This window comes from Onthophagus taurus, chromosome 1 (genome assembly GCF_036711975.1).
Source record: "Onthophagus taurus isolate NC chromosome 1, IU_Otau_3.0, whole genome shotgun sequence".
NCBI classification, from domain to species: Eukaryota; Metazoa; Arthropoda; class Insecta; order Coleoptera; family Scarabaeidae; genus Onthophagus; species Onthophagus taurus.
The window spans coordinates 12,383,193-12,408,759 of record NC_091966.1 but is presented as its reverse complement, the minus strand read 5'-3'; the positions used below and the strand labels follow the sequence as shown (position 1 = coordinate 12,408,759).

Here is a 25,567-nt window from a genome sequence, read left to right as displayed (position 1 = left end):
AAAAGTTCGACAATGAATTGGGTTGCACAACATAGAGGCTATAATTCATACCACGAGGAATAGAAAAGAAATGGAAAATGTGTAAACATCCATTAGCATTGCAAGAAGAAGCATTTCCAGAAGTACCTGGCTTCAACTCGGATTCCTTCTATTGTAGCGTAGGCTTGCCGCTCTTTGACCTCAGTGTAATTTTCCTGAATTTGTAGCTAAGTTTGTAGTTGGCAGTTTTAAGGCTGGTCAACGGACAACGTAAGAAAGGCACTATTGCCTTTAGTCGTCCTTTTGAGCACCCTCCATTCGTTGGTATTCAGACCTTCGTCTTGATCTTTAACGGTCTTGAGAATGTGGAAGACTTCTCGTCTGCACTGTTGGGGAAATAGGCGTTAACGATAGGTCAGGCTTGAAACTGGTAACTATAGGCATTTGTTACCGCTGAAGATTCCTTCCGCTAGGAGTACTACGCCTTTCAGTCGCCGCTAGCTTAGCGTTATGCCCTTTCCCCATTTCTTCTCTTCACTTATGGACTGTATGGCCTTAGATCGTACTTCCTCAAGGTTTAGCCTTTGTTTGCGTGCGCCACTTAGATTTTTCTCTTGTACCTGGAGCTTTTCAATACTCTCAGGTAGTTTTATGGTGTTTGTTTTAGAGACACTAGTTGTAGGGTAACGTTTCTACTTGTTGAAGGCAATTTCTGCCTTAATGCGCTGGGAGTTGCATCTACCTCATTTTCAGTTTCTTTAAGCTGGATTTATATTTGTCTGACGTGTTGTGTCGTGATGCGCTCTGACGTAATGCTTAGTGTTTACATTTATATGTTGTGTTCTGACGCACTCAGCATTGCGCTATGTTCCCTTATCCTGGAGAGAAGTAAAGGTAGTCTTCATTCCTAAACCTGGAAGGACAGATTACACTGACCCAAAATCTTATAGACCAATCAGTCTTTACTCATTCGTCGGGAAGGCGCTTGAAAGGCTATGTGAAAGATATATAATAGAAACGACACTGGAAAGGTTTCCCCTGCACCCAAGCCAGCATGCATACACTCTGGGAAGATCAACAGAAACTGCCCTACAAGATATCGTAGGAGTTATCGACAGATCTTTGGGCTATAAAGAGTCCACTCTCGGAGTATTTATAGATATCGAAAGAGTCTTTGACAGGACAGCTTTCCATACAATTAATAAAGCCCTTAGAGACAAAAGGAGTCTAGCCTGCACTAGCGGACTGGATTCTAAATATGCTCTCAAAAAGGGCCGTCCATAGTGTAATTGACACTACTACTAATAATAATAATAAAGATAATAAAATAAGAGCGATCGTTGAATGAGGATGTCCACAGGGTGGGGTTTTATCACCTCTGCTGTGGAATCTCACCCTGGACAGCCTTGTAAGACAACTTTCATCTAAAAAATTCAATGTCTGCGCCTATGAAGACGATCTAGCCGTTTTGGTTCATGGGAAGTTCGAAAACGTCCTATGCGACCGAATGCAGGCTGGACTGAGAATAATCGAACGCTGGCTTTGCAAAGTTCCCTTGCGCTTTGCCAATGAAGTGAAGTATCTGGGGTTAACCCTGGATAAAACGCTGACTTGGAGACCGCATATCAAAGGTAAGATAAATAAGGCACGCATTGCGTTCGCTCAGTGCAGAAGGGCCGTTGGGACTTCCTGGGGTTTAACGCCCAAAATATCCCTGTGGATATACACTGCAGTGATACGTCCAATGATGACTTACGGCGCCGTAAACTGGTGGCCAAGAGTTAGAAATAAAACGATTGTTTTGCAACTACAAAAATTGCAACGTCTGGCTTGTCTTTACGTTACAGGCTCGATGATAACCACACCAACAGCAGCAATGGAGAATGTACTGTGCCTTCCTCCTCTCAATTATCACGTTGAGGAGATGGTGATAGCAACAATGATCCGGCTGCGAGCGGCTAATGACAAATGGGAAATGTGGAAAATCGACTAGCCAGCTATGGGGGGACGCATGTAACAAACAGCCGCTCCTGAATGGCAGGGTAGATACGATTCCAACGCGTTTTATCTTAGAACGACCGTATGAAATAAAGGTAGGAGAACAATCCAGGCCTGACGAAACTGTCTTCCAAGTATGGGTGGACGGATCTCGTAGGGAAACTGGTTCTGGTTCGGTTTATTCCGTCGAACCAACAATAAAAATTTCTAAACCGCTGGGAATTTGGCCCACCGCGCTCCAAGCGGAGCTGGTGGCCATTTCTCTGGCGGCTGAGGAAATTTCCAAAAAATTAGTAATAAAAAAATTATAATATATTCTGATTGCAGACAAGCCTTCCTCTCGCTTGGGCGGAATCGCTGTTCATCCTCGTTGCTTGAGGACTGCCATAACAATCTTTGTGAGGCAGCCGGATAAAGGGTCATTCGGGAAATAAGCTTCATGACATGGTGGACAAACTGGCAAGGAAAGCTGCAGGCGAATCTCCGGGATCGCCGGAACCATTCATTGCCCCAACAATAAGGTCTTTAATAGAGCTTCAAAAAGAGGCAACAAGTAAGAAGTTTCTAAACTACTGGGACAGGACACCAGGGTGTCGCCAAGCGAAGGAGGCTCTGATGTACCCTGATCCTAAACGAACAGATTTATTTATGAGGCTGTCCAGGAAGAACCTACGTTTGGTCATAGGGCTAATCACTGGACACTGGCATCTACAGAAGCACTTACTGAACATGGGAATAAGTGACACCTACATCTGCAGAGGATACGGTGAGGAGGAGGAATCAACGGAACACATTTTATGCGACTGCGTGGCCCTCGAAACATTAAGGTTATCTATTTTTGGAGATATCCAGATTAGCATGAGTGGAATCAGGGCAGCACAAACAGGACAAATTCTAGCTTTTGCCTCCAAGGTAATATGGCTGGAAGGGCCCTAATGCTGACCAAATGACGGAAGTAAGTACAAGGGATCTGCTGAGGCCAAAGTGCTGCGGGCGGTTCAGCCTACCTTCCCGCGAATCCAGAATCTGACGCACTCTGGCGATATTTTGAATCAATACAATCGTGGTACTCAAAGAGTTCATACGTGGGTCTATAATGTTTTCCAATGAATCTTCTGATTCAAATTATGAAGAAGATATTCATTTTATGGTACTGGCAACTCTTCTAAGAAAAAGAAAAAGAAACAAGATATTGGGTTCATCCAGTGAACAGAAAGAGAGAGGCTAAAGGCGAATTTCACGGCCTGGTTAAAGAGCTTGAGAGCGATGCTGATAATGTAAAATGTAATTAATTTTAATATCGAAAGAAAGAAGAAACGTAAATCTGACAAGACATAAGGCAGGTGTACATTTGTCTGATCTGTCGTTATGCGTCACTTCCCACTCCGATGCTCTGACGGACATCGGGATCGCTGCTGATGCGACACAACACAAGGCACCACAACACATTGCGACACACAAATATAAATCTCACCATAGTAAATGTATTCAACCGATACCGTTCTGACGCGTCACAACACGACACGTCAGATAAATATAAATCCGGCTTTACGCTGTTGTATATAAAGTAGAGGTCCCCAGATATCCAAAGTCCGCTTATTAGGAACCAAGTGTTACCCTCTTAGCCAACGTTGTAAGGCGATGAAAGTTTTCGGCATAAGTTGTCTCCTCTCGACCCAGTCGGTTAAGCAAAGATCCCCTGAGCTGGAGTTCAGCACATGACCCTCCGTAGAAAACCACACTAACCTACACTAAATCAAGCGCTACCAAGCCCACCATGGGTTTTATTACAAAGCTAATAAAAGAACATCCATTCTAATGATCAAATATACGCAAAAAATGCGCCACAATTAAACAACTATTATTAAGAACATTTTCTATTTAAACCGAAAATATTTTATCTACAAATAAGTTCTAACTAATGAAGATGTCTTAGGAGCTATCCATACAAATATATTAGAAAACGTTTCTTTAAAATCAACTTAACAGTGCGCATTTACTCCTTCCCACTTTGTGCAATACGTAGTAGGGGAATTGATATCAAAGTTGCGTGAACCATGTTTATAACATTAACCTTTTTATCACCACTTCGATACTTAATTTTCTCAAATATGAATATACGTTAATGTAAATCTTACATTCTTCGTTTATTAAAAATGCGGAGGTAACAAAACTATTGCTTTATCACTAAAAACTATTAATTTTTATTTATTTAGATCCATATTATTAGTGGGATTTCTTATATTCGTAAAACATGCACATGGTAAATACATGAAAATAATTTTATAATCTATGCTTATTTATATATTGTTGTAATTATTTTTAATAATGAAGACCAACCTGTATTTTGGCGTGATTACAATAAAATTAATATTCCCAGACAGGCCGTTAACGTTGGATTTGGAATACATATTGGTCAAAGTAATTTTGATGGAGTTTTAGTTCCCGGAACAATTTACTCGAAAAGTGGTAGGTTCATCACTGAAAATAACGGAAAACAGGAAAGAATCAATAACGTGCAAGTAAATTAATATTTATCAAACAAATTTTATTAATTTAAATTCTTATTAATTTGATTATTTAGATAATGTGTTCGGAAAATCCGCTAAGATTAAGTTGGGAATACATAGATGTAAAAAAACTACCAGAAAATTTATCACATCGAGTAATAATAGCTGGTGACCGCAATAACATATATTATATCGGAAGGGCATTTCACCAAAACGAATGGAGAATAGGGAAGGTTGATCTTTTTGATGCGAAAAGTTTATTAATTTGGAATAACGACGGCACACTTCATAAAGTTTTTAATTTCGAAGTTTTAACGGATGCTTAGTAAGTGTAAAAAGCGGATGTGAAAAATTGTATTTAATTTTTCTAATTTATTTTGACAGCAAAATTAATGAAAGTCCTGCGAGTACAATGTATAATTTCACTTTATCGCTCGGGGCAGAACTTGATCTTTTACCTGAAGATAAAAAAGATTTGGTAAAAACGGCAATTTGGCAAGTGATTTATGAAGTTAAGAACACAAACAAATCTAATATTGAAATAAACATCTAATTTATTTAAATAAACGTTTTTTATCCAAAGTTCTAAAATTTAATTTTTTTATTAATTTACTACATGCACTGCAAAATTTGTTATATAGGTTGGGTCTAAGAATCTAGGAGTGCTACTTCCCGGGAACAGGAGCAGAGCTCGATGGCCCGTTCGTGACGTCACATATGGTTAGGCAATTATTGTTTGACACTTTGAATTAGCAAATGCTTAATTTATTCTATTCGTGTTTGGTAATGTTGTTAGTTTGAGACTTAATAAGGTTCATAATATAAAAGAAAAATCTTCATTGAGTTTACTTCTAAGACGGCTAAACGTCTTTTTTTGCTTCAATTTTCAAATTCTAGTTAGGAGTTAGTTTTGATTTTGTTGAGAGAAACTTGTTGGAATATACTGATTTTATTCTCCATTATATGTATGTTGTTAAAGAAACACAAAGTGAAATTTATTTGATGACGATAAGCCATTACATTATAACCACATTAGGAGTCTTATCATTTGATATGCTATCACAGACATAAAACTTGTATCCCACAAAAGATCATTGAAGAACAAAACACCCCGTGTTTTGTTCGACTTTAATCAATTTTGGTCAACACTGACATCTAAGGCTAATACTTACTGTTGCAGTTTCGTCTAGTTTTCTTCTCTTTGCTTGTAATTCATCATCACATTCATTACTAACAGAATTGTTGCTGTTATCACTTTCGATTATTAATTAAAGCATCCTCTTTTTAATACAACAAGCCGTTTTCAAAAATCACTTTTAGTTCTTGAGAAATAAATTTTTGAAGTGATCGACAATTTTATCGAATTTTGCAACTTTCGCCGATTAATTTTTAAAAATTCGTATAAAATCCAGTTCTTGGAATATGAGTATGAAAATTACCCAAAGTATTAATAAAACTGTCCTCTTTCCCATGAACCAACCCGTTTTGAAAAATAACTTTTAGTTTTTGAGAACACAATATTTGAAGTTTTGATAAAATTTTCGATGTTACAATTTTCATTGATAACTTTCAAAATTCGCTATAAAATTCATTTCTTGAAGGATCGTTGTGAAAATATCAACAATTATTAATTAAAGCATCCTCTTTTTAGTGCAAACAGCCGTTTTGAAAAATCACTTTTAGTTCTTGAGAAATAAATTTTTGAAATGATAGACAATTTTTTCGAATTATGCAATTTTCGCCGATTAAGTTTTAAAAATTTGTATAAATTCCAGTTCTTGGAATATGAGTATGAAAATTTCCCAAAGTATTGATAAAAGTATTCTATTTCCAATGAACCAACCCGTTTTGAAAAATAGCGCTTAGTTTTTGAGAAAACAATATTTGAAGTTTTGATAAAATTTTCGATGTTGCAATTTTCATCGATAACTTTGAAAATTGGCTACAAAATTAATTTCTTGACGGATCCTTGTGGAAATATCGCCAATTATTAATTAAAGTATCCTCTTTTTAATGCAAAAAGCCGTTTTGAAAAATCACTTTTAATGCTTCAGAAATAAATTTTTGAAATAATAGACAATTTTTTCGAATGTTGTAATTTTCGACGATTAAGTTTTAAAAATTCGTATAAAATCCATTTCTTGGAATATGAGTATGAAAATTCCCTAAAGTGTTAATAAAAGTGTCCTCTTTCCAATGAACCAACCCGTTTTGAAAAATAACTTTTAGTTTTTGAGAAAACAATATTTGAAATTTTAATAAAATTTTCGATGTTGCAATTTTTATCGATAACTTTCAAAATTTGCTATAAAATTCATTTCTTGAAGGATCCTTGTGGAAATATCACCAGTTATTAATTAAAGTATCCTCTTTTTAATGCAACAAGCCGTTTTGAAAAATCGCTTTTAGTTCTTGAGAAAAAAATTTTTGAAATAATCGACAATATTTTCGAATGTTGCAATTTTCGCCGATTAAGTTTTAAAAATTCGTATAAAATCCATTTGTTGGAATATGAGTATGAAACTTCCCTAAAGTGTTAATAAAAGTGTCCTCTTTATAATGAACCAACCCGTTTTGAAAAATAACTTTTAGTTTTTGAGAAAACAATATTTGAAGTTTTGATAAAATTTTTGATGTTGCAATTTTCATCAATAATTTTCAAAATTGGCTACAAAAATTGTAAATAATTTCTTGAAGGATCCTTGTGGAGATATCGCCAATTATTAATTAATGTATCCTCTTTTTAGAGTTGCTTCGTTGGTTAAATCGGCATCAAAAAAGTTCATTTTGTATCTTGAATCCAAATAAGTTGACATATCTTATCAGCTTTCTTATTAATTTCATTTTTATTCAAATATCGCAATAATGTGGCATTATAGGGTATCACTTCAGATATGCACCAAAAATTGTAACCATAATGGCCGGATAATCCGGTATCCGGCTGTTCGCAAATTCACTATCCGTTCCATCACTAGTTTAACAGTAAAAATGAAAAGTTGCAACTACTCGTTACAAATTGCGCTTTGTTGTACTGTGGAGTTACTTATTTTTGCAGTGTTTATGATACGTATTTCGATCTTGGTCATTAAAGAAATTATTTTGAACAATTGTGGCTTTTTTTCAGTCAAAAGTGTCTTTAACTGTAGACTACTATCAGATGAGCTTTACTATCAGATATCAGCTAACAAAAGAGCGGAGAAATAGAGTACATTTTAGACATAACTTTTATATTACGATCGTGTGTCGTATGCCTTAAGAAATAAAGGTTCAAAAAATACATAATCTCGTATTTTTTGCATTTTGTTTAGAATTATCTACGTTATACTTACACATATAGTATTGGTTTGAAAATCAACGAAATTATAATGTTTTTTTATTTAATATAAACGATATCAAAAATTACAGAGGCTTATTTATAACCTTTTCACTTAACCTTTTATCAAGACTTCTCTATCTACACTTTATAATATACCACAACATCAATGTGCTCTCGGCAGCGAAATTCATAATAAGTTTCTAAATATGTGGAGGTAATAAATTATTTATTTATCATTTACTGTTATTTACTATTATTTGTAGAATTATATTTCTGTTAGGATTTCTCTTAATTATAAAATGCGAAAACGGTAATATATAAACATTTTTATTATTCTGCTTTGTTTACTTATTATAATTATGTTAAATAGTGTATGAACAAGATATTTACTGGCGTGATTACAAGAAAATTATACCAGAGGATGCGGTTCCAGTTGGATATGGTTTATATGTTGGTCAACGTCTGGTTAACGGCGTTTTAATTCCGGGAACACTAAATCCTAAAGCTGGAAAATTTACCACTGAGCATAATGGAAAGATGGAAGCAATCGATGATGTAAAAGTAATTAATAGTTTTAATGTTTCTAATTTAAATCGAAATTTATAATTTTAATCAATTTTGTTCTTAGATAATGTGCTCGCAAGAACCGTTTAGATTTCAATGGGAATACGTAAACTTTTATGAGAACGACCTTCCAGAAAATTTAATACTTCGATTAGTTGAGGCCGGTCCTCAAAATAATACTACTAACTTACCGTGGTATATCGGAAGAGCATTTCATCAAAACGAGTTGAGGATTGGAAAGGTTGATATATTTAATGTGAAAAGTTTATTAATTTGGAACAACGACGGCACGTTTCATAGAGATTATAAATTCGAAATTTTAACCGATATGTAAGTAACTGTTTAGAAAATTATACATTAATTTTTTACATTTTTTTTCTCAGCAATAAAATTGTAAATAATAATATTCATGCGGACACATCATCGGATATACAGGTTATAAAAAATGAGTTGTCGAATAAGAAAAATTCTTTTATTTTATCGATTGCGGCTGAACTTGATCTTTTATCGGAAGAGGACAAAGATTTAGTAAAAACTTCAATTTGGCGGTTGATTAATGAAGTTAAACGTGCAGAACATCTAATGATCAATAGCAATCCAATTTGAATCGGTAGTAAAATAAAGCAAAATTTAGTTTTATATTCAATCTTATCTGTTATTCATTTATCGTTTCTTAATTTATTGAAATAAATGTTTTAAGTTTTATTCAAATTTTAGTTGTTAATATAGTCATTTTAGGTATGTTTTTCTGCAAGCGACACGAACTTAATTTAGTTCTTCATGGCCTAGCCTCCAAATTGAAATTATTGTAATGATTAGCCCGTTCATACTTATTACCTACGTATTATCTAATAAGCTCACTGGTAACTATAAGAGATGTAAATGTGATTTTGAAAGGAGAAGAATGTAAAAATTTGCAGGTCCAAATTTGCCATTTGGACTTGATTAGCATCTGTTGCAAAACTTCTCTGGACTAATGCTGCTAAATGTACTGCCTAAGATAATGTTAAATTGTCGTGCTATAAGAGAGTACAGGTGTCCCGCTAAGCGTACGGAGCGGCTGTATCTCTAGAACGTTAAGGCCTAGCGGTTTGGGAAAAAAATCCTTATAAGCAAAGTGACCAAGAGAAATAGCTGGAAATTATTTTGAAGTTCATAATTCGACCGCTAGGGGGCGTAACTGCCATTGAGAAACATAAAGTTCCCGCTATCTTAGAAACTTAGACGATGAGCTATAACTTTGACAACATCATTTAATAGCTTCGATAATACCGCAGCGCTTTTGTTTTGCGATATTTCTCATATTTGTCATAATAAGGGAGGGGGAGGCCAATGCGTTTTCATATGTTTACATTTTAATATCTCCTAGACCATTCAACCGATTTGAATATTTTCGGTGTTGTTTGAAAGAGCATTTTATGCTCTTTTTAAAGATATTTTCAGTAAGACCGTTTGCTTTAAAACAAATGAGCTAGAAGGCGTTATCTGCAGCGATTACATATTTTTGTGATTTTTGAAGAAAAGTTAAATGGAACGATACTATTTACTTCACAGACCCTTAGTCACCTTAAAATTTGCTAAATTTTAGTGAAAACCGCATCTCGATATCGCCACCCGTTCTCGAATTATAGAAGAAAATGTTAAAAACTCGAGTGCCATCAATCGGATCCAGTTACCTCACCGACAAAAACAAATCACATAACCATGGTAACTGTAAACATGTCATTTACTAACGCAGAACCGTATGATAGAGGGTATGATGATTTATTTTCAATGTTTTGAATACGATGCAACTGCATGGCAAAAATGGGCAATGCAATTACGACAAAGAAAGACATTTTTCTCTAGAAATGTTTTTAAGATTGACTTAGCGATTACGGAAAACTGGCAATGTGTAGCCCATTCAGACATCTCTATGAACTCACATTGGTGCGCTGGCTCACATTGATCCGTTGGCTTTTCAACACGCCTCAAAAATAGTTTTGAAGCAGTTCTAAGCTTGTATAAAGTGCGAAGGAAGGTTCTAGATAATAAAATTTTTGTTCTCTCTTATTTGTTTCCTAAGGCAACTTGATCCGATTAAGATATACGAATTTATAACATTTTCTTTTATAATTCGAGAATGGATGAAGATATCGAGATGCGGTTTTCACTAATATTTAGCAAATTTTATGGTGATTAATGGTCTGTGAAGTAAATAGTACCGTTCCATTTAACTTTTTTTCAAAAATCACAAATATATGTAACCGCTGCAGATAACGACCTCTAGCTTATTTGTTTTAAACCAAGCGGTCTTACTGAAAATATCTTTTAAAAGAGCATGAAATGCTCTTTCAAACAAGACCAAAAATATTCAAATCGGTTGAATGGTCTAGCTAGGAGATATTAAAATGTAAACATTTGAAAACGCATTGGCCTCCCCCTCCCTTATTATGACAGATATGAGAAATATCGCAAAACAAAAGCGATGCGGTATTATCCAAGCTACTAAATGATGTTGTCAAAGTTATAGCTCATCGTCTAAGTTTCTGAGATAGCGGGAATTTTATGTTTCTCTATGGCAGTTACGCTCCCTAGCGGTCGAATTACGAACTTCAAAATAATTTCCAGGTATTTCTCTTGCCCACTTTGCTTATAAGGATTTTTTTCCCAAACCTCTAGGCCTTACCGTTGTGGAGATACAGCCGCTCCGTACGCTTAACGGGACAGCCTGTATTTGGAATTGGTTTAAAACAGAAACCATCGATCTTAATCATCTACAGCAAGGAAACGAAAGAAACGTACAATGTATTAAATATATCTACTATCGATATAGGAGCCCCCAGTTTCTTGGGTTGATGACAGAAATAAAAAAAAGATAACAAATAAATTAGAAGAAGAACAAATCCAGTTTTCTTTATGACTTGCAATCAGAGGATGAGTAGAAGGTTGTTATAAGAGAAGTCAAGAGAATATTTTGGAAGTAGCTCAAACTAATCTAGCTACCTATAAAAATATGAAAATTACTGATATTAACGGATATCCACTCTAACAATACTTGTACAAACTAGCAAATTTTCCAATGAATTTTTCCCATACCACCTGACACCAAATAAGATCATAAAAGTCTGCATCAAAATAAAACGGTGTATATCGACATCAAATCTAAACAAGTAAGATAACAGCGCAGATCGGAAAACAATCTCTGGAAGAGGAGTGAAGGATAAAAATTGTTAAAAAAAGCGAAGAGATAAAGAAACGAGAAGAAGGTAAACAGATCACAAACGGAAGAAAGATCCAGCATAAAACAAACCAAAGTAACGTGGATGAACTGAGAAAGAAACTAAACGAAGTATTTGCGTTTACCAAATCTTACCGAAGAAAAAAAGAATAATGTCTTCGCAAAAACAGTAAAATCATTAAAATTTTCAAACAATTGCCACACTAATACTTACCAAAGAACTCAATATTTAAAATTCAGTCATTATTATAAATACCATCTACATGAAGAATTTCCAACCCACTTCAACATATACGAAATTAAAATTTCAACTTAGAATGGAATAATCGGTATATTTGGAATGTACTTAGCCGCGAAGAAAAAACTAGATAACGACGAGATCAAAATTATGTTTTACTCACACCATGCAATTATCACTGACCTGAATTCTATGCTACGTCGCAAATGTAGATGGAAGATGCATAAATGACCGAGGAGTTGATTCAGATTATGTTTTTAATGTAACCATAACCAATAATAATTTTTTGCAATTTTTTTTGGTGAAGATGTAGATGTAGTTATGATGAATAGACAATATTCCAGCAAAACTCTTCAAGTATGAGGGAGACTCAATCGCAAAGGCTATACACAATGTAATAAATAAAATATGGATTAGCGAGCAGATACTAGAGGAACGGAATACAAGTGCGATAAGCCAAATACATAAAAAGGGAAACAAATAACTATGTGAAAACTCTAGAGACTTATCACTACTTACCACGGTCTATAAAGTATTCACAAACATCGTTTAATACAAATGGAACCGTCTGGCAGAGGGCATATTGGGAGAGTACCAGGTTGGGCTCAGAGGTGGACGATTAACAATTGACCTAATATTTAGTGTCCGACAAATAAAGAACATTTTTTCGGAATACGACAAAGACATATTCAAATTATACTCCTATTAATACTATCAAACTTCGAGATTCCACCAAAGTTGGTTAGATTGATGAGCATAAAAATGAGTAATACAATAACTTCATTACTTCGATTATTTCTTCCATATTCTCTATTCTATTTTCCTTCTCCGTCCACTTCACCACTTATTCCTCGACTCCCCTTCAAATTATCTTCCAACGGTTGGTAATATGAATTCACAGATTCATTAACCCGAACATATTTACCTGCTTCTATGCTACCTGATCCACGGCTACGTAATCCAAAACAATTTATCCAGGACGTTGTAGTGGATTCCCCTATTAAATCTTATCCTACGAAGAACTTTGATGCTAAACCCGCAGCTCTTGAATGGCGAGCCGAGTTGGATATAAAATTTCAGCACAACATTTAGCTTTTAGCAAAGAGCTATCCATTTTGCCTCTTTGAATAGTTTGAAAAATCAGTCTGCTAAATTGTGGTTAAGTAGTAAAATATTATGCAACCTTGAGCAAATACAAGAAAGTATGAAACATTAAATTTTATTTTTCCCATAATAAAAGTTTAGATGAGTTTTTGCATAGTTGTGAAGAGCTAGCTTGGGCTCTTCACAACTATGCAAAATTAATAAATTGATTAAAATTAATGATAACCATCGTGGTCGTAAATCAATTAATTCTTCAAGATTTATTGGCATCAATACGAGTCTAACACAATCCAATTCTACATTTTAATTGTTGTATTAGATCATTTCAAACAAGTTTTTAGAAGAAACAGATTATTCATGTGTAAAGAGGAATTAATATCAAAACCGTAAAGCCTTATTTATAACCTTTAACCTTTTATCAAGAACTCTTTTTCTGTCATTTTAACATCATATGTAATAATCTTTTAACAAATTCTTAACGTTAAATCAAAACGTATAAAAAACCTAATTCGAAGAGGATTTTAAGATATGTGGAGGTAAAGATTAATAAAATATATTGAGTATCTTATTCCACTTTTGTTATTTAAATTATTTCTTAGGTATTTGTTTAGATTCATTTTATTACTCGTTGGATTTCACCTAACTGAATGCGAAAACAGTATTATAAACATAATTGCTTATTTACTTATTGTTATAATGATTTAATTTTAATAGTTTATGACCAAGAAATTTATTGGCGTGATTACAATAAAAGTATTCCACAAGATGCTCTTCACGTTGGATATGGTTTATATATCGGTCACATCATTATTGATGATTTTTTAGTCCCCGGAACAATATACCCGAAAACTGGTAAATTTATTACTGAAAATAATGGAAAAAAGGAAGACGTTAATAATATAAAAGTAATTTTACTTTTACTGTTTTATTGCATATTATTTTTGATTTAATTGTTTAGATAATGTGTTCGCAAGAGCCGTTAAGATTTCAATGGGAATATGTAAATTTTCATATGAAAGAACTTCCGGACGACTTGTTAAATAGAATAGTAGTTGCCGGTTATCAAAATAATAACTTACGTTGGTACATTGGAAGGGCATTTCATCAAAATGAGTGGAGAATTGGAAAGGTTGACATTTTTAATTTTAAAAGTTTGATTATTTGGAATAACGATGGAACGCTTCACAGAGTTTTCAAATTCGAAATTTTGACAGATGTGTAAGTGTAAAATTTGCTGGTTTTCGCAGCAATAAAATTGTAAATAATTATATTTATTTGAATTTATCATCGGATGTAAAAGTTATAAAAGAAGAACTTTCGAATAAAAACGGTCACTTTTATTCATCGATTGGGGCCGAACTTGATCATTTATCGGAAGAGTCAAAATATGTAGTCAAATCTATGATATGGCGAGTTATTTATGAAGTTAAGCGCGCGAATAGAGATAACGACACATTTTTATCTAATTTATTAAATTAAATGCTTTTAGTTAATATAAGTGTGTATTTTATTGAAACATCGGAAATTTTCATATTTTTAACTAAAGTTATAGGCGATGGTGGTGTAATGGTAAGCATAGTTGCCTTCCAAGCAGTTGATCAGCAAAAAGTAAATTTTTGCCCGGTTGCTATTAAAATATGTTTTTTGTTATGATTTGCAAGTGTATGTTGTTGGAAGTTTATGTCATTTTATAATATTCGCATCCAATCTCCGTTACAAGGTGTAAGCTCTATTATAGGAGAATCTTTCTTCGAGGGGCCGTTTCCTATTGTCTAAAATATTACGAATATTCGAAAGCTTTCTTCTTCTCTGAAGAAGGTCTTCTGGTTCCGAGACTGGTCGAAACCAGAAGTTCAATATTGTTATTCTTGTGTGTTCATCTTCCTCCATTTTTATCACATGACCCACCCCTCTCAAGCGGTTGATTTTAATAAATTTAACCATGTCCATGTCGTTGTTTGATATAATTCGAAGTTATATCGGTTTCTTCATAGTCCGTTTTCGCTTATTCCGCAAAAGATAGTGAAAAGCAACCTTCTGGCCTTAAAATTTTTCAACGGCCGTATATTCTACTCAAAAAAAGTGTTTTAAGAATGTATTAACCCCATTTCTGTAATTTCAAATATAAATGAAATATGAGCGTTTTTTGAAATCAGGAAAATTTGACTTTTTGGCTATAACTTAAAAACAAAAGAAGATAGAGGTTTGGTCTTTGCGGGATTGGATTATGGCACCAAAAAGTAGGTGCCATTTGGGACATGGCACCTACTTTTTTCGTATCTCTTATCGTTTCTAAGATAGCCTATAATAACACCCAAATTTGCCCACCCTGTACACATATACTTAGACTTGGGGAAATTTATGACCAGCTCCATATTTAGTGCGACATTTTTTATTTTGGCGAATGCCTCCTTTATGTATTGCTGCGTTCTTCCTATAATACATACGCCATTATCTGTACTCTTCGTATATATCGCCCCACTCAGGTTCACTTGTGAATCACGTATCACCTTTTCAAGGGCAAGGTTAAATAGATTACAAGACAAGGCATCTCCTTGTCTTAATGATCTGTTCATGCTGAAAGGTTTCGACAGTTGTCCTTGGGCTCTGATTACACATTCGACATTTTCCATGATTAGTTTGACCATCTCTATCAGAGAGCCTGGTATCTCCAATTGTATCATTGCCGAGTATAACTTTACTCTAAAACCGTGTCGTAGGACATTTTTAAGTCTACGAAAATATAATGGCAGTTAATATCAAATTCATATGTTTTTTTTAAATATCTCTCCTATAGACGTAATGTGATCAATTGTCGAGCAATTCCTTCTGAATACCTTTTGATAGGAGTCCAGTGTGTTTTCAACATATGGTATCAGTCGTTTGCTGCGCTGTCTGCGTGCTGAAGTTGTCCTGCCATCTTCTCACTATCTCACTTTTCTCAGTAATCAGTGTTCCATCAGCGTCCTTGCACTGTTTTATTTGTGGGCTAAAAGGGTTTCTTTTCATGTTGACCCTTTTATAGAACTTCCTGTATTTTCGTTCCCTGCTGAGGGCTTCTATCTCTTCAAGCACTCTATTATTTTGTGTACTCTTCTTGTGTTTATGTAACCGTTTCTCCTCTCTTCTTCAACTCTGTGTTTCTCATTCGTTGCTCTCTTACATTCTTCGTCGAACCAATCGTTTCGTCGTTCCTTTGTCCTTTGTCCCAACACTTCTTCTGCCGTTTCAGCAAGTGTTCTGTTTAAGAGTGTCCAGGCTGTATCGAATGCCATAGGCCTAATTTTCACCTCGCTTTCCCTTCTTATGAATGCCTCTGATGTTTCTGGGTTTTTCAGTTTTTCCACGTTATACCTTATTATTTATTACCTTTCTTTTTTGCATTAGAGATTCAAGCTCTAATGGTTCCTGCCACCAGATAATGATCAGAATCAATATTCGCTCCTCTATAGTTTCTGCAGACAAGTACATTGGATCAATGTCGCATTCAACGAATTTTCACATTATCGTATTTTTCTCGATATTTATGCATCTGAGTGCAAAAGCGAAAGACAGCAATATTATTAAGAATAAAATTTGCCATAACTTTTATTCTAAACCTTTTTTTGTAATATGCTCTGAATTTCGAGCATTACCATTAACATCTTTTCAAACAACGTATTCGACGAATTTTCATATTATCGTATTTTTCTTGCTATTTATGCATCTGAGAGCAAAAGTGAAAGAGTTAAGTGACCAGTATTGTTAAGAATTAAATTTGCTACAACTTTTGTTCTAAAAATTTTTTTGTAATAAGCTCCGTATCCCCAGCGTTACCTTTAATTTTCGTATTTTTGTCAACCAATTCATATTCACGTAAAAAATCGTTTTCAATGTTGTGATGTAGAATGTTGTACATACACAATATTGTGTTTTAACAATATTGATTACTAAAGCCGGTCTAACACGGTAAATTTAATCTCAATAAAATTTAAATAGCGTTTAAAAAGCCATCGCAAAACCACTAATAACTAAATTAATAATAATACATTCATAATTTATTAATATCTTTTGTATAAATCTGACCACTTAATTACTCTCTTGTTTTTATTGGATGTTCAGATCGAACTTTAACTTTTAGTTTTTTCTTTATAAATAAGTTTATCAACAGAAAATTTGTTTCTATTCATGCAGTTTTAAATAACAGTTGAGTTAAAGATGTTCATTGCAATTTTAGTGATTTTATTATTTTTTTATTTAATACTGCGATATAGAAATTACATTAATAAATATAATGATATTAATCAAATTCCAGGTCCTACATTAATCGACATTATTAAATCATATCGCAATTCAGACGGTAATTAATAGCTTTACACCGTTTTATCTTATATAATTTAAAAATGTTACAGGTTTAATCAATTTTCTTCAATCATTAAATTCAAAATATGGCCCTATTGTTAAAATATGGATAAAACCACTGCCACCAACAATAATAACAACGGATTCAGAATTTCTTGATAAAATTTACAGATCAAATGACTATTTTTACAATGCTTCATTTGCTGATGTTAAATCTTTATTTAGAAATAGTTTGTTGACCACAGCATCAAGGGAAAGTTGGAGGAATGATAAACAAATTATAATGAAGACTTTCACCCCCGGTTTCATATCGAATCATTTGTTGGTTTATAAAAGGAAATATAATGAATTCATCGAAATGATTTACGAGAATTTAGAAAAACCGATTGATATACAACCCCATATGAGAAAAATTCACGCTGAAATCATGATTGGTTGATATTTTAGTTTAAGTTTTCAAATAAAAATGTAAGTGTTTTATATCTTTTAGAATCAATGATGGATCCTCAAATTAAAATGACACAAGAAGAAATTAATGAATATATGAAAAATTGGCTAATATATTTCGATTTGTTATTAAAAAAAATGAATTCATTAGGAATTTTGTACAAATTTACAAACAATTATCGCACATCTTTAAAATGCGCTGAAAATATAATAAAAATCATGGAAAATTTGTTGAAACGACACAAGAATGTTTCGCAAGATCAAAGAGCTAAAAACAATTTAATGTATGCTTTTATTGATAGTGGAATGTCGGATGATAAAATTGTCGATAATATGAATATTACGATTGGAGGTGTAAGTTGTTTAAAATGTAAAAAGAATTTTGTTTATTAAATTACTTTAAAGGGATTTGAAACGTCTGTTATTCCAATATCGCTAACTTTGTATGAACTAGGAAAACGTCCAGAATTACAAGAAAAAATTCTAGAAGAAATTCTTACCGTTATTGGACCTGAATTAAAAGAAATTACATTTAATGATTTAAATAACATGACTTATTTGCAGTGTGTTGCAAATGAAGCCGTACGATTATATTTTCCATCACCATTTATGGACCGATTGTTGCCTAATAACGTTAAAGTTAAAGATATGGTAATTCCGAAAGATACCCAAGTAGTTTTTCATTTATCAAAAATTTTTAAATCGAACGAATACTTTGAAAATGCTAACGTTTTTAACCCGGATAGGTTTTTACAAGGATCTGTTACTGAAAAAACGTTGTTATGGTTTGGATATGGAGCAAAGCAATGTCCGGGTATTTTCTTTTCTCTTCAAAAAAATTATTTTTTTATAAATTTTTATTTTTTAGGAAAAAAGATTGCTTATGCTTCCATAAAATTATTATTAGCAACAATCCTTAGAGAGTTTAAAATTTATCCTGTTAAGGATCATGAAGTTCAATTAAAATCCGATATAAATTTTACAAGTGTTACTGGAATTCCTGTTATTTTTAAAAAAAGGATGTAATAAAGGTTCTACTGATAACTAAGCAGTTTGCTATTGTTTCTGAATCAAATTCATTAAAGTTTTAGAAGAAGAATTAGTCTTTATTTTTGTACTGATCCAAATCTCAATCCTTTTATTTGGCCTTTTGTAACCAAAATTATTGGTAGCCATTTTTGAATTTAATTTTTATTTCCTTATTTATTGTCATTTCTATAAGATCTTCTTTCAGCTGGGATTATCCTCTTCTTGCTGTGCTAATATTTGAAAAAGGATCCCAACTGGTTGGGAAACTGATGGACCCAGTCAGGTATTTTCAATTTTAAAATGTCCTGGAAACGACCTTTGAAATCATTGTTGAGGTTCTCCAAATGTTGGTAGTAAACAAGCAAGTTATCACTATTGAAGCATAAAAATAACCTTTAATTTAAAATGGAAATACAACGAAACACTCATTATTAGTAACAATGGCGGGATTCTGATGTTTTTGAGCCAAGAGTAAGCTGAGAGTCAATAATACACACTTCCCGCACAAAATACAGGTATACTTTCTGCAACACCAGAGGATTGACTTCTTAATTATAAACGGAGCTATTACAAAAGAGCAACATAGGACATACACACAAACAGTTCATAACTGACATGAGCTGACCACGATTTCTAATGGGCACAGGAAAAATATCGGAAAACGTAAGAAACGGAAAGAAGCCGATAAATGAATACGTGTAAGCAAAAAACATCCCTCCGGACATCTGGGCGAGCCACTTTAAACAATTAATAGCCCTGAGGAAACAACTAAAATAGATTATGAAACAGATAAGACAATATTAATTGAAAATTGAAATCAACCTCTTAAAATTCGGCCGAATTATAAAGAGTTTACTTTAAAAGTACTGACTCTGTTTAACAACATTTTGCAAACGTCACAAATATCCCATTTTCATTATAGGACAAAAGGCTTGCCCGGACATCTACAGAGGAGCAACAATGCTAAACACATATATGAAATTATTTCTCAGCATCTTAAAAGAGAACCTAGAAGTTCAAATTGGGAAAAGCCATGATATTTGCCAAGGAACCAGTTAGGTGCAAATTGGTTGCGGACAACAAACCCATCGAACAGATTAACACATTCAGATATTTAGGTACGGACATCTACTGCAATCACGACCCCGCTAGCATAAGCAGATACACAATTTGGTCAAACCAATACATGCAAATAGATCGCAAAATAAGAATTTATAAAACCTGTATAAGGTCCATCAAGACAAAAACATGATGAGTATTGCTGAAATTAACTTTAAAAAGTATGGCCAGACGAGGAGAGACAAAACATTCGGGACGAGTGCGGGAAACAAGACGCATCACGATGAAGTAGAGAGCGAGAAATAGAATGGTACAGTGATATAGACAATAGGCATGCAAACTACCGCGTGTATCAATGGAGGAAAAACAAGCAGAAAGCAGTCTAACATGAAGACCACCAGAAAGATGGCAGGGCAGGTGGTAGTTCACCTTCCAGGAGGTTCTTCGACAACGGTCTCCACTAGTCTCCACATGCATAGCTTGTTGATCTTTCTAAATTAAATAGCTTTTTATGTGTTTCATGGTCAAGCTGCTATAACAGTTAACAAAAACAGTTTATTTCATTCCTGTAAAATTAATTTTTAAAGTAGTTATCGGTATATTCAGCTTCATGATAATGGACACTTGTGTACCTGAAATTTGTTCCTAAAAATATTTAAATAAATAAGTAAAGATTTGTTTAATTTTACGTTCGTTTTGTTAAGTCTTCTACTTATCAACTTTTTATCTGTTGATATAACCTTAAGACCTTGTATGAAAAGGTAAGATATTTATTAAGTCATATGAAAGCAATCTCGTTTTGGTAGTTTGCATAACGGCTTGAGAATCTCATAGGCTTTTCAATATGTCTAGGTAAAGTTATTTTCAAATATGAAATTATATAACTTTTACTAATACATTTTTCATTTTTACCTTTTTCAGATTAACATTACTAGTTTTCTTAATTGGTCTTACTGTTTCTTACGGTGGCTTGTATGCTGTATGCGATAACGGTAAATAACAGTAATTTTGCTTTCACTGCTTATTTCCTTAACTATTTATAATTTTGTAGAGTATGTAAAAAATATCTATTGGCGTGACTACATCAAAAATGTTCCATCTGACGCCGTTAACGTTGGACATGGAGTATATGTTGGTCAAAGCATTATAGATGGTTTTTTTGGTCATTTGGAATATATTTGATAATTTTTAGACAACTTAGGAGTTTTGCACTTTTTCAGCAAAATTTTAAATTTCAATATGTTATACGGAACTTTTGAAAGTTTATTTCGCGAATGTTTTAAACCATTCGCTGCTTTTGAATGAGCACGGCACTAGATGATTCAAGGTTCTATTGACGAATGATAGAAACAGTAACAGCGAATCGATTAATATGATTCGACATGTGAGCCATTCGTTGCAGGTCTCGGAGTTGACAATATAGTAATTTAAGAAAGAACACCACACAACATGATTCATAGTAACTATTGACGAATGAAGGCAACACTTAAGCAACAAATCAGCGAATGTGATTCAGGTGGAAACTAGCAACGGGGTTAACTCAAGGCCATTAAAAGAGAGCCTGCGGCACCTCTGCAGCAAATTTACATTTCAACAACTGAACATGATTATATTCATCGACAAAACAAAAGGAATGACAATCTCCGAAGAACCAGTAAAGATTCATCGCAGGGGATGCGTCTTGCATTCATCTTCAGCAGTCATGACCCACCATAAGATTTAAGATCAATAAAGTTACATCGCAAGCATAAGCTATTATCTACCCAGATATAAATGATGAATCAGCATATTTTGGAAACTACTATATCATACATTAGTACACGTCAAAGAAATCGCACCGCCACGCCAGCGCCAAATTACAAAGAGAATGTAACTTTTCTCGATTATGCCAATGGGGGCATAGCTAAATCCCAGAGCGTTTAAAAACGTTAATATTCTTGTTGAGTTTAACAAAACTTTATTACCGAAAAAGTCTTTTTCAAAAAGTCAAAAATATTTCCTTGATGGATGCAGTCTTTCTATGAGTGCGCTCTTGGGAGAACTAATGATGGACAAATATATTTTCTTATTCTACTGATAATCCTTCTGCGGCTGCATCATCTGAAGATGATTCTTCTATTAACTGCCGTAAAGAAAAAGCTATTTTTTGAGGACAATCAGCAGAAATTTACTGAAATCAGAAACATGTTGCAACAAATTTCATCTGATAATCATCAGCATAACGAAGCTGAACTTAACGAATGGATTGTTGGAGATGACGGCTTTTTACCTCTATATAGTGATGATAGCGTTTGAGATAATGAAACAGTTCATATATATGAACCAAAAGTAAAACATGAAGAGGTAATCAGCAGTTTTAACACTTGTATAAAAGGGCTGAACATATTGCCTAGTGTAATCTGTTTTAAATTTGAATTCAAACAAATCAAAAGTCAAATTAAAACTTTACATTTCAATTCGACACCATGACACCTAATGATAATGCATTGTTTTTTAACACTCCTTTTTTAATCAAATTAAAACTAAGTTCAGTGGTTTTTTAAATAACAATTATTCAACAATTATATTAATGTGTGTAAAGTTGATTTGTTAGGCTCGGAACTTAAATCTCAGGACCTCAACGTTCCTTGCCTAAAGTTTGGTTAAAAAATAGCGATTTTTCTCTACAAAAATTTTAGTTGGCTACAATATATTGATGAAAAGATCATTGTTATTTATATTTCACTTATTTTATAATAAACAACAAAAAATGAATAAAATCAATAAATATAGTTAGATAGATATAGAATAGGAGAATGTTTCTTATGAAATAAGCACAGTTTATGTTTATGATTAAACTTTTTATATTTGATTTCTTAAATAATTAAATACATTATTAATCGAGTTAAAGATTAAAGTTTATTGAAATTCACATTTGTAAATTGATTATTGGTTATTAGATGCGTAATTTATCTACGTTATTTATTCACAATTAAACCGTTTAATGTATCAAATTACTTTCACGTGTAAAAATGTAATAATTTAGTAATATTTAAGTTGCGGCAAAAGGTACTACAAATAAATAAAGCTACATTAAAAAGCATTTTCCATGGTCAATTTGAAGAGTAAATAAACTCTTTGAATTTAATATGAATGAATTAAGGTGTGAATTCGCAAAAAGCTAAGCGATAATGGCCACTATGATTCGTAAAGAATACCTCTATTGACATTTGTAGTAAGTAAATATTCTCGGTACTTTATTGTCAATAAAACAGGGAATTACCACTATTTTTGCAAGTTATTAGTAACTTTGATGATGTCAATGCCGGAAATTGGTAGAAAATTACTAACAAAACAAAAAAAGTTTGCGATCACAATATTTTTAAATACTTAATAAAAAGTATTCATTAATGGAATTAAAAGAATTAAAAAAAATGTTTTCTCACTCGACCGGCCTACACGTGTAGTTGTAAAAAAACGTCGAAAAACTATTTACCAAAGTGAAAAAGCGCATGGTTGGGTTGGGTAAACCTGATAAATTGGAACAATACGATTAAAGTTGTTGCGCAACTTCGAACTTGTTTCTAAAGCATTTGCAACATCCAAAACGTCAAACATTTTTTCAAAAAACGCAAAAAACGCTTAACACGAAAGTTTTTAGTGATAGTGCTAGTGTTAGTTATTAATGTTTGTCTGTATAATATTATTACTCGCGATTTTAATTCTAATTTGGCCAAACATAGGTACATCAAGCAATTTATGGCAACGTCAAAATTTGGCCGAATCGTCACAGTGCCTTATTCTGCCACGTTTTCCAAGATGAATAAACCGAATTTCACGTCAAACCTCACCTTCTGTACCGGAAACTTCAGACCGCTAACTCAACTATTGATATCATTTCAAATCATTACTTTGACCATCTAGTTCTAGTTAAGTAGATTAGCGTTCCCTACAATCACATTTCTAACGCAACTCCCATAATTATAGAGGAAATGTAATAACTGGATGGATAACTTAAACAAACTCTTCCAGGTGTCGCTTTTAATAGAAAGTTTAATGAACCTAACCAGAATATCTAGAAACCAGTCCAACAATACAAATGGGGACTGTATATGGAAGTCTGTGATAGAATTAAGAGAGGTAAGAGTAAAATCTGCTGGCAAAAAGTCGTAAAGCTTTACACTCTAACCGCGAATAGATAGCTCTATGATTTACTACTCAACAAAACAATAATTGGTAACAGGCACAGATCGGTTTTGCGAACCAGATTCAAACTCCTAATGATGCTCGCATTCATGAAGATGTTTCACTCTCCTTGGTAGATGAACTAATACCACCCCCGAGTATGCCAACACTTCCCTTGTATTAGGAGAAAAACATCATCATATGTTGTCCATGGCAATATGTCGCTCACATTCGGTTATTTAAAAATTGTTCGCGATACAACTGTTGTTAATTTTCTGGATATCCAGAAAACATTTACTCCGTATGGCTTAAAAGTATGCTATTTACTCTTAATAAATTCAATACTTTATTACATTACATGTCGAGCTTAGCAACTGCTATTCGCACGTTCAGCGCTCAAAAATGTCTCCTTCAGGGTTAACTCACAATTGTCAGTTGTCTAGTGCTTATAGATATAGCTCTAGGACTTGAGGACCCAGTAATTATATTAATTCAAAAAATGAAATAGTTGTTTGGTCTTCGGACTATATAATAGAGAAGATTCAGGAAATTCAGAATTTGAAAGGTAGCCGTTTGCTGTTCCTTGCTGTTCATTGTCTAATAAACAATTTATTAGGAAAATCTTTGCTTGTTACCAAGCCAATATGATTCAATATTAAATACAGCATTCTGTTGTTTATTTTATCAAATGCTTTGGAGTAGTCAAGCAAGTACTGGCACAATTTTACTATCAGATGCCATCAAGATATCTTCTAGCAGATCTAAAATCAGATTGTAGTTCAAACATCATTCATTTCTAAATATAAATGTCTTCAATTTCTCTGATAGTGGTCTTCAACTCCTTGTGCAATACCGGTACAATCCTGAAGTATAGCGCAAGGAATCGGGATTTTTCTTTGTTCTTCCATTCTAATAATTGCTTGTCGAGTTTGTGACTATCTTTTTACATTTTTGGACGTATTTAGAAGATACACTTTCATCCAATGTATTCATTTACAGCATTTTGCTTCATAATTTAGACCATCTCTTCAGATGGAGTACACACTCCTCTCTTTTTAATTCCTTCTTTTGCAATATTGGCTAGATGCAATGAAACGTAAAATGTGGTCGGAGTTGGAATGAATTGTGTTTCATCCACTTCTGCTGCATTATCTTGGTGTGATAAATTATCGTGAGTTCTAAACCACATTTTATTACGGTAGATTGGATTTAGTTTTCGTCCCGTTGTTTGACCTTGCGTAAGGTGGCGTGTTGTAAATAAGTATTGTTCATGATATCATGACTTCATGACGTCTTCGAAGTCGGCTAAAATTACCAAGCACAACAATTGTACCAAGCAATGTAAAATTTGGTTTTTCCAATTTTCTAGCTAGCTCAAACTAGTCCAAGACAACATACTGGTCCTAGTTGCGTTCACACTCGTCTCCTATAGTCGTGATGTATATTTGGCAATTATAATCATACGAAATCATATTGTCACAGGGCGAAATTGACAAAAGTCAAGAAAACACACTCGAACAGGCAGCATAAATAATAGTAGCGACTACAATAAAAGTTACAGAATCTCTTGCTCTTAATCTCCTAATTGAGTGAGGCTA

General features: G+C 33.5%; 4 protein-coding genes and 1 long non-coding RNA gene across 5 annotated transcripts; all 5 read left to right on the top strand.

The window, feature by feature from the left end:
• The first annotated feature begins 4,002 nt into the window (after window positions 1–4,002).
• LOC111413798 (uncharacterized) lies at window positions 4,003–5,069 on the top strand. Its single transcript, XM_023044905.2, has 5 exons — window positions 4,003–4,141; window positions 4,194–4,240; window positions 4,312–4,499; window positions 4,562–4,812; window positions 4,872–5,069. Exons 1-5 carry the CDS (start codon window positions 4,134–4,136, stop codon window positions 5,038–5,040), a joined length of 663 nt encoding a protein of 220 aa, XP_022900673.2. The 5' UTR covers window positions 4,003–4,133; the 3' UTR covers window positions 5,041–5,069.
• A 2,864-nt stretch (window positions 5,070–7,933) lies between these two features.
• On the top strand, window positions 7,934–9,072 carry LOC111413805 (uncharacterized). Its single transcript, XM_023044913.2, has 5 exons — window positions 7,934–8,017; window positions 8,067–8,113; window positions 8,174–8,364; window positions 8,432–8,697; window positions 8,751–9,072. Exons 1-5 carry the CDS (start codon window positions 8,010–8,012, stop codon window positions 8,971–8,973), a joined length of 735 nt encoding a protein of 244 aa, XP_022900681.2. The 5' UTR covers window positions 7,934–8,009; the 3' UTR covers window positions 8,974–9,072.
• A 3,668-nt stretch (window positions 9,073–12,740) lies between these two features.
• On the top strand, window positions 12,741–14,151 carry LOC111413816 (uncharacterized). The gene is made up of 4 exons (XM_023044924.2): window positions 12,741–13,465; window positions 13,529–13,587; window positions 13,644–13,834; window positions 13,888–14,151. The coding sequence occupies exons 1-4, from the start codon at window positions 13,458–13,460 to the stop codon at window positions 14,149–14,151; spliced, it is 522 nt and encodes a 173-aa protein (XP_022900692.2). The 5' UTR covers window positions 12,741–13,457.
• A 2,957-nt stretch (window positions 14,152–17,108) lies between these two features.
• On the top strand, window positions 17,109–18,816 carry LOC111413815 (cytochrome P450 4c21-like). Its single transcript, XM_023044923.2, has 5 exons — window positions 17,109–17,268; window positions 17,321–17,704; window positions 17,761–18,071; window positions 18,123–18,531; window positions 18,586–18,816. Exons 1-5 carry the CDS (start codon window positions 17,127–17,129, stop codon window positions 18,741–18,743), a joined length of 1,404 nt encoding a protein of 467 aa, XP_022900691.2. The 5' UTR covers window positions 17,109–17,126; the 3' UTR covers window positions 18,744–18,816.
• A 1,793-nt stretch (window positions 18,817–20,609) lies between these two features.
• LOC139429738 (uncharacterized) lies at window positions 20,610–21,651 on the top strand. The gene is made up of 3 exons (XR_011640305.1): window positions 20,610–20,657; window positions 20,727–20,797; window positions 20,857–21,651. It is a non-coding gene; the product is annotated as an uncharacterized lncRNA (long non-coding RNA).
• The last annotated feature ends 3,916 nt before the right edge of the window (window positions 21,652–25,567 follow it).

What these genes read in the sequence shown, in the direction of transcription:
- LOC111413815 (XM_023044923.2), top strand. Translation starts at nt 17,127, where the DNA reads ATGTTCATTGCAATTTTAGTGATTTTATTATTTTTTTATTTAATACTG. An exon ending in ATCATATCGCAATTCAGACG is followed by an intron (nt 17,269 to 17,320) that starts GTAATTAATAGC and finishes AAAATGTTACAG; the next exon opens with GTTTAATCAATTTTCTTCAA. An exon ending in TGGAGCAAAGCAATGTCCGG is followed by an intron (nt 18,532 to 18,585) that starts GTATTTTCTTTT and finishes TTTATTTTTTAG; the next exon opens with GAAAAAAGATTGCTTATGCT.
- LOC111413816 (XM_023044924.2), top strand. An exon ending in CCTAACTGAATGCGAAAACA is followed by an intron (nt 13,588 to 13,643) that starts GTATTATAAACA and finishes TAATTTTAATAG; the next exon opens with TTTATGACCAAGAAATTTAT. An exon ending in AAGACGTTAATAATATAAAA is followed by an intron (nt 13,835 to 13,887) that starts GTAATTTTACTT and finishes TTAATTGTTTAG; the next exon opens with ATAATGTGTTCGCAAGAGCC.
- LOC111413798 (XM_023044905.2), top strand. An exon ending in ATTCGTAAAACATGCACATG is followed by an intron (nt 4,241 to 4,311) that starts GTAAATACATGA and finishes TTAATAATGAAG; the next exon opens with ACCAACCTGTATTTTGGCGT. An exon ending in GAAGTTTTAACGGATGCTTA is followed by an intron (nt 4,813 to 4,871) that starts GTAAGTGTAAAA and finishes TTATTTTGACAG; the next exon opens with CAAAATTAATGAAAGTCCTG.
- LOC111413805 (XM_023044913.2), top strand. An exon ending in AAGCAATCGATGATGTAAAA is followed by an intron (nt 8,365 to 8,431) that starts GTAATTAATAGT and finishes TTTTGTTCTTAG; the next exon opens with ATAATGTGCTCGCAAGAACC. An exon ending in TTCGAAATTTTAACCGATAT is followed by an intron (nt 8,698 to 8,750) that starts GTAAGTAACTGT and finishes TTTTTTTCTCAG; the next exon opens with CAATAAAATTGTAAATAATA.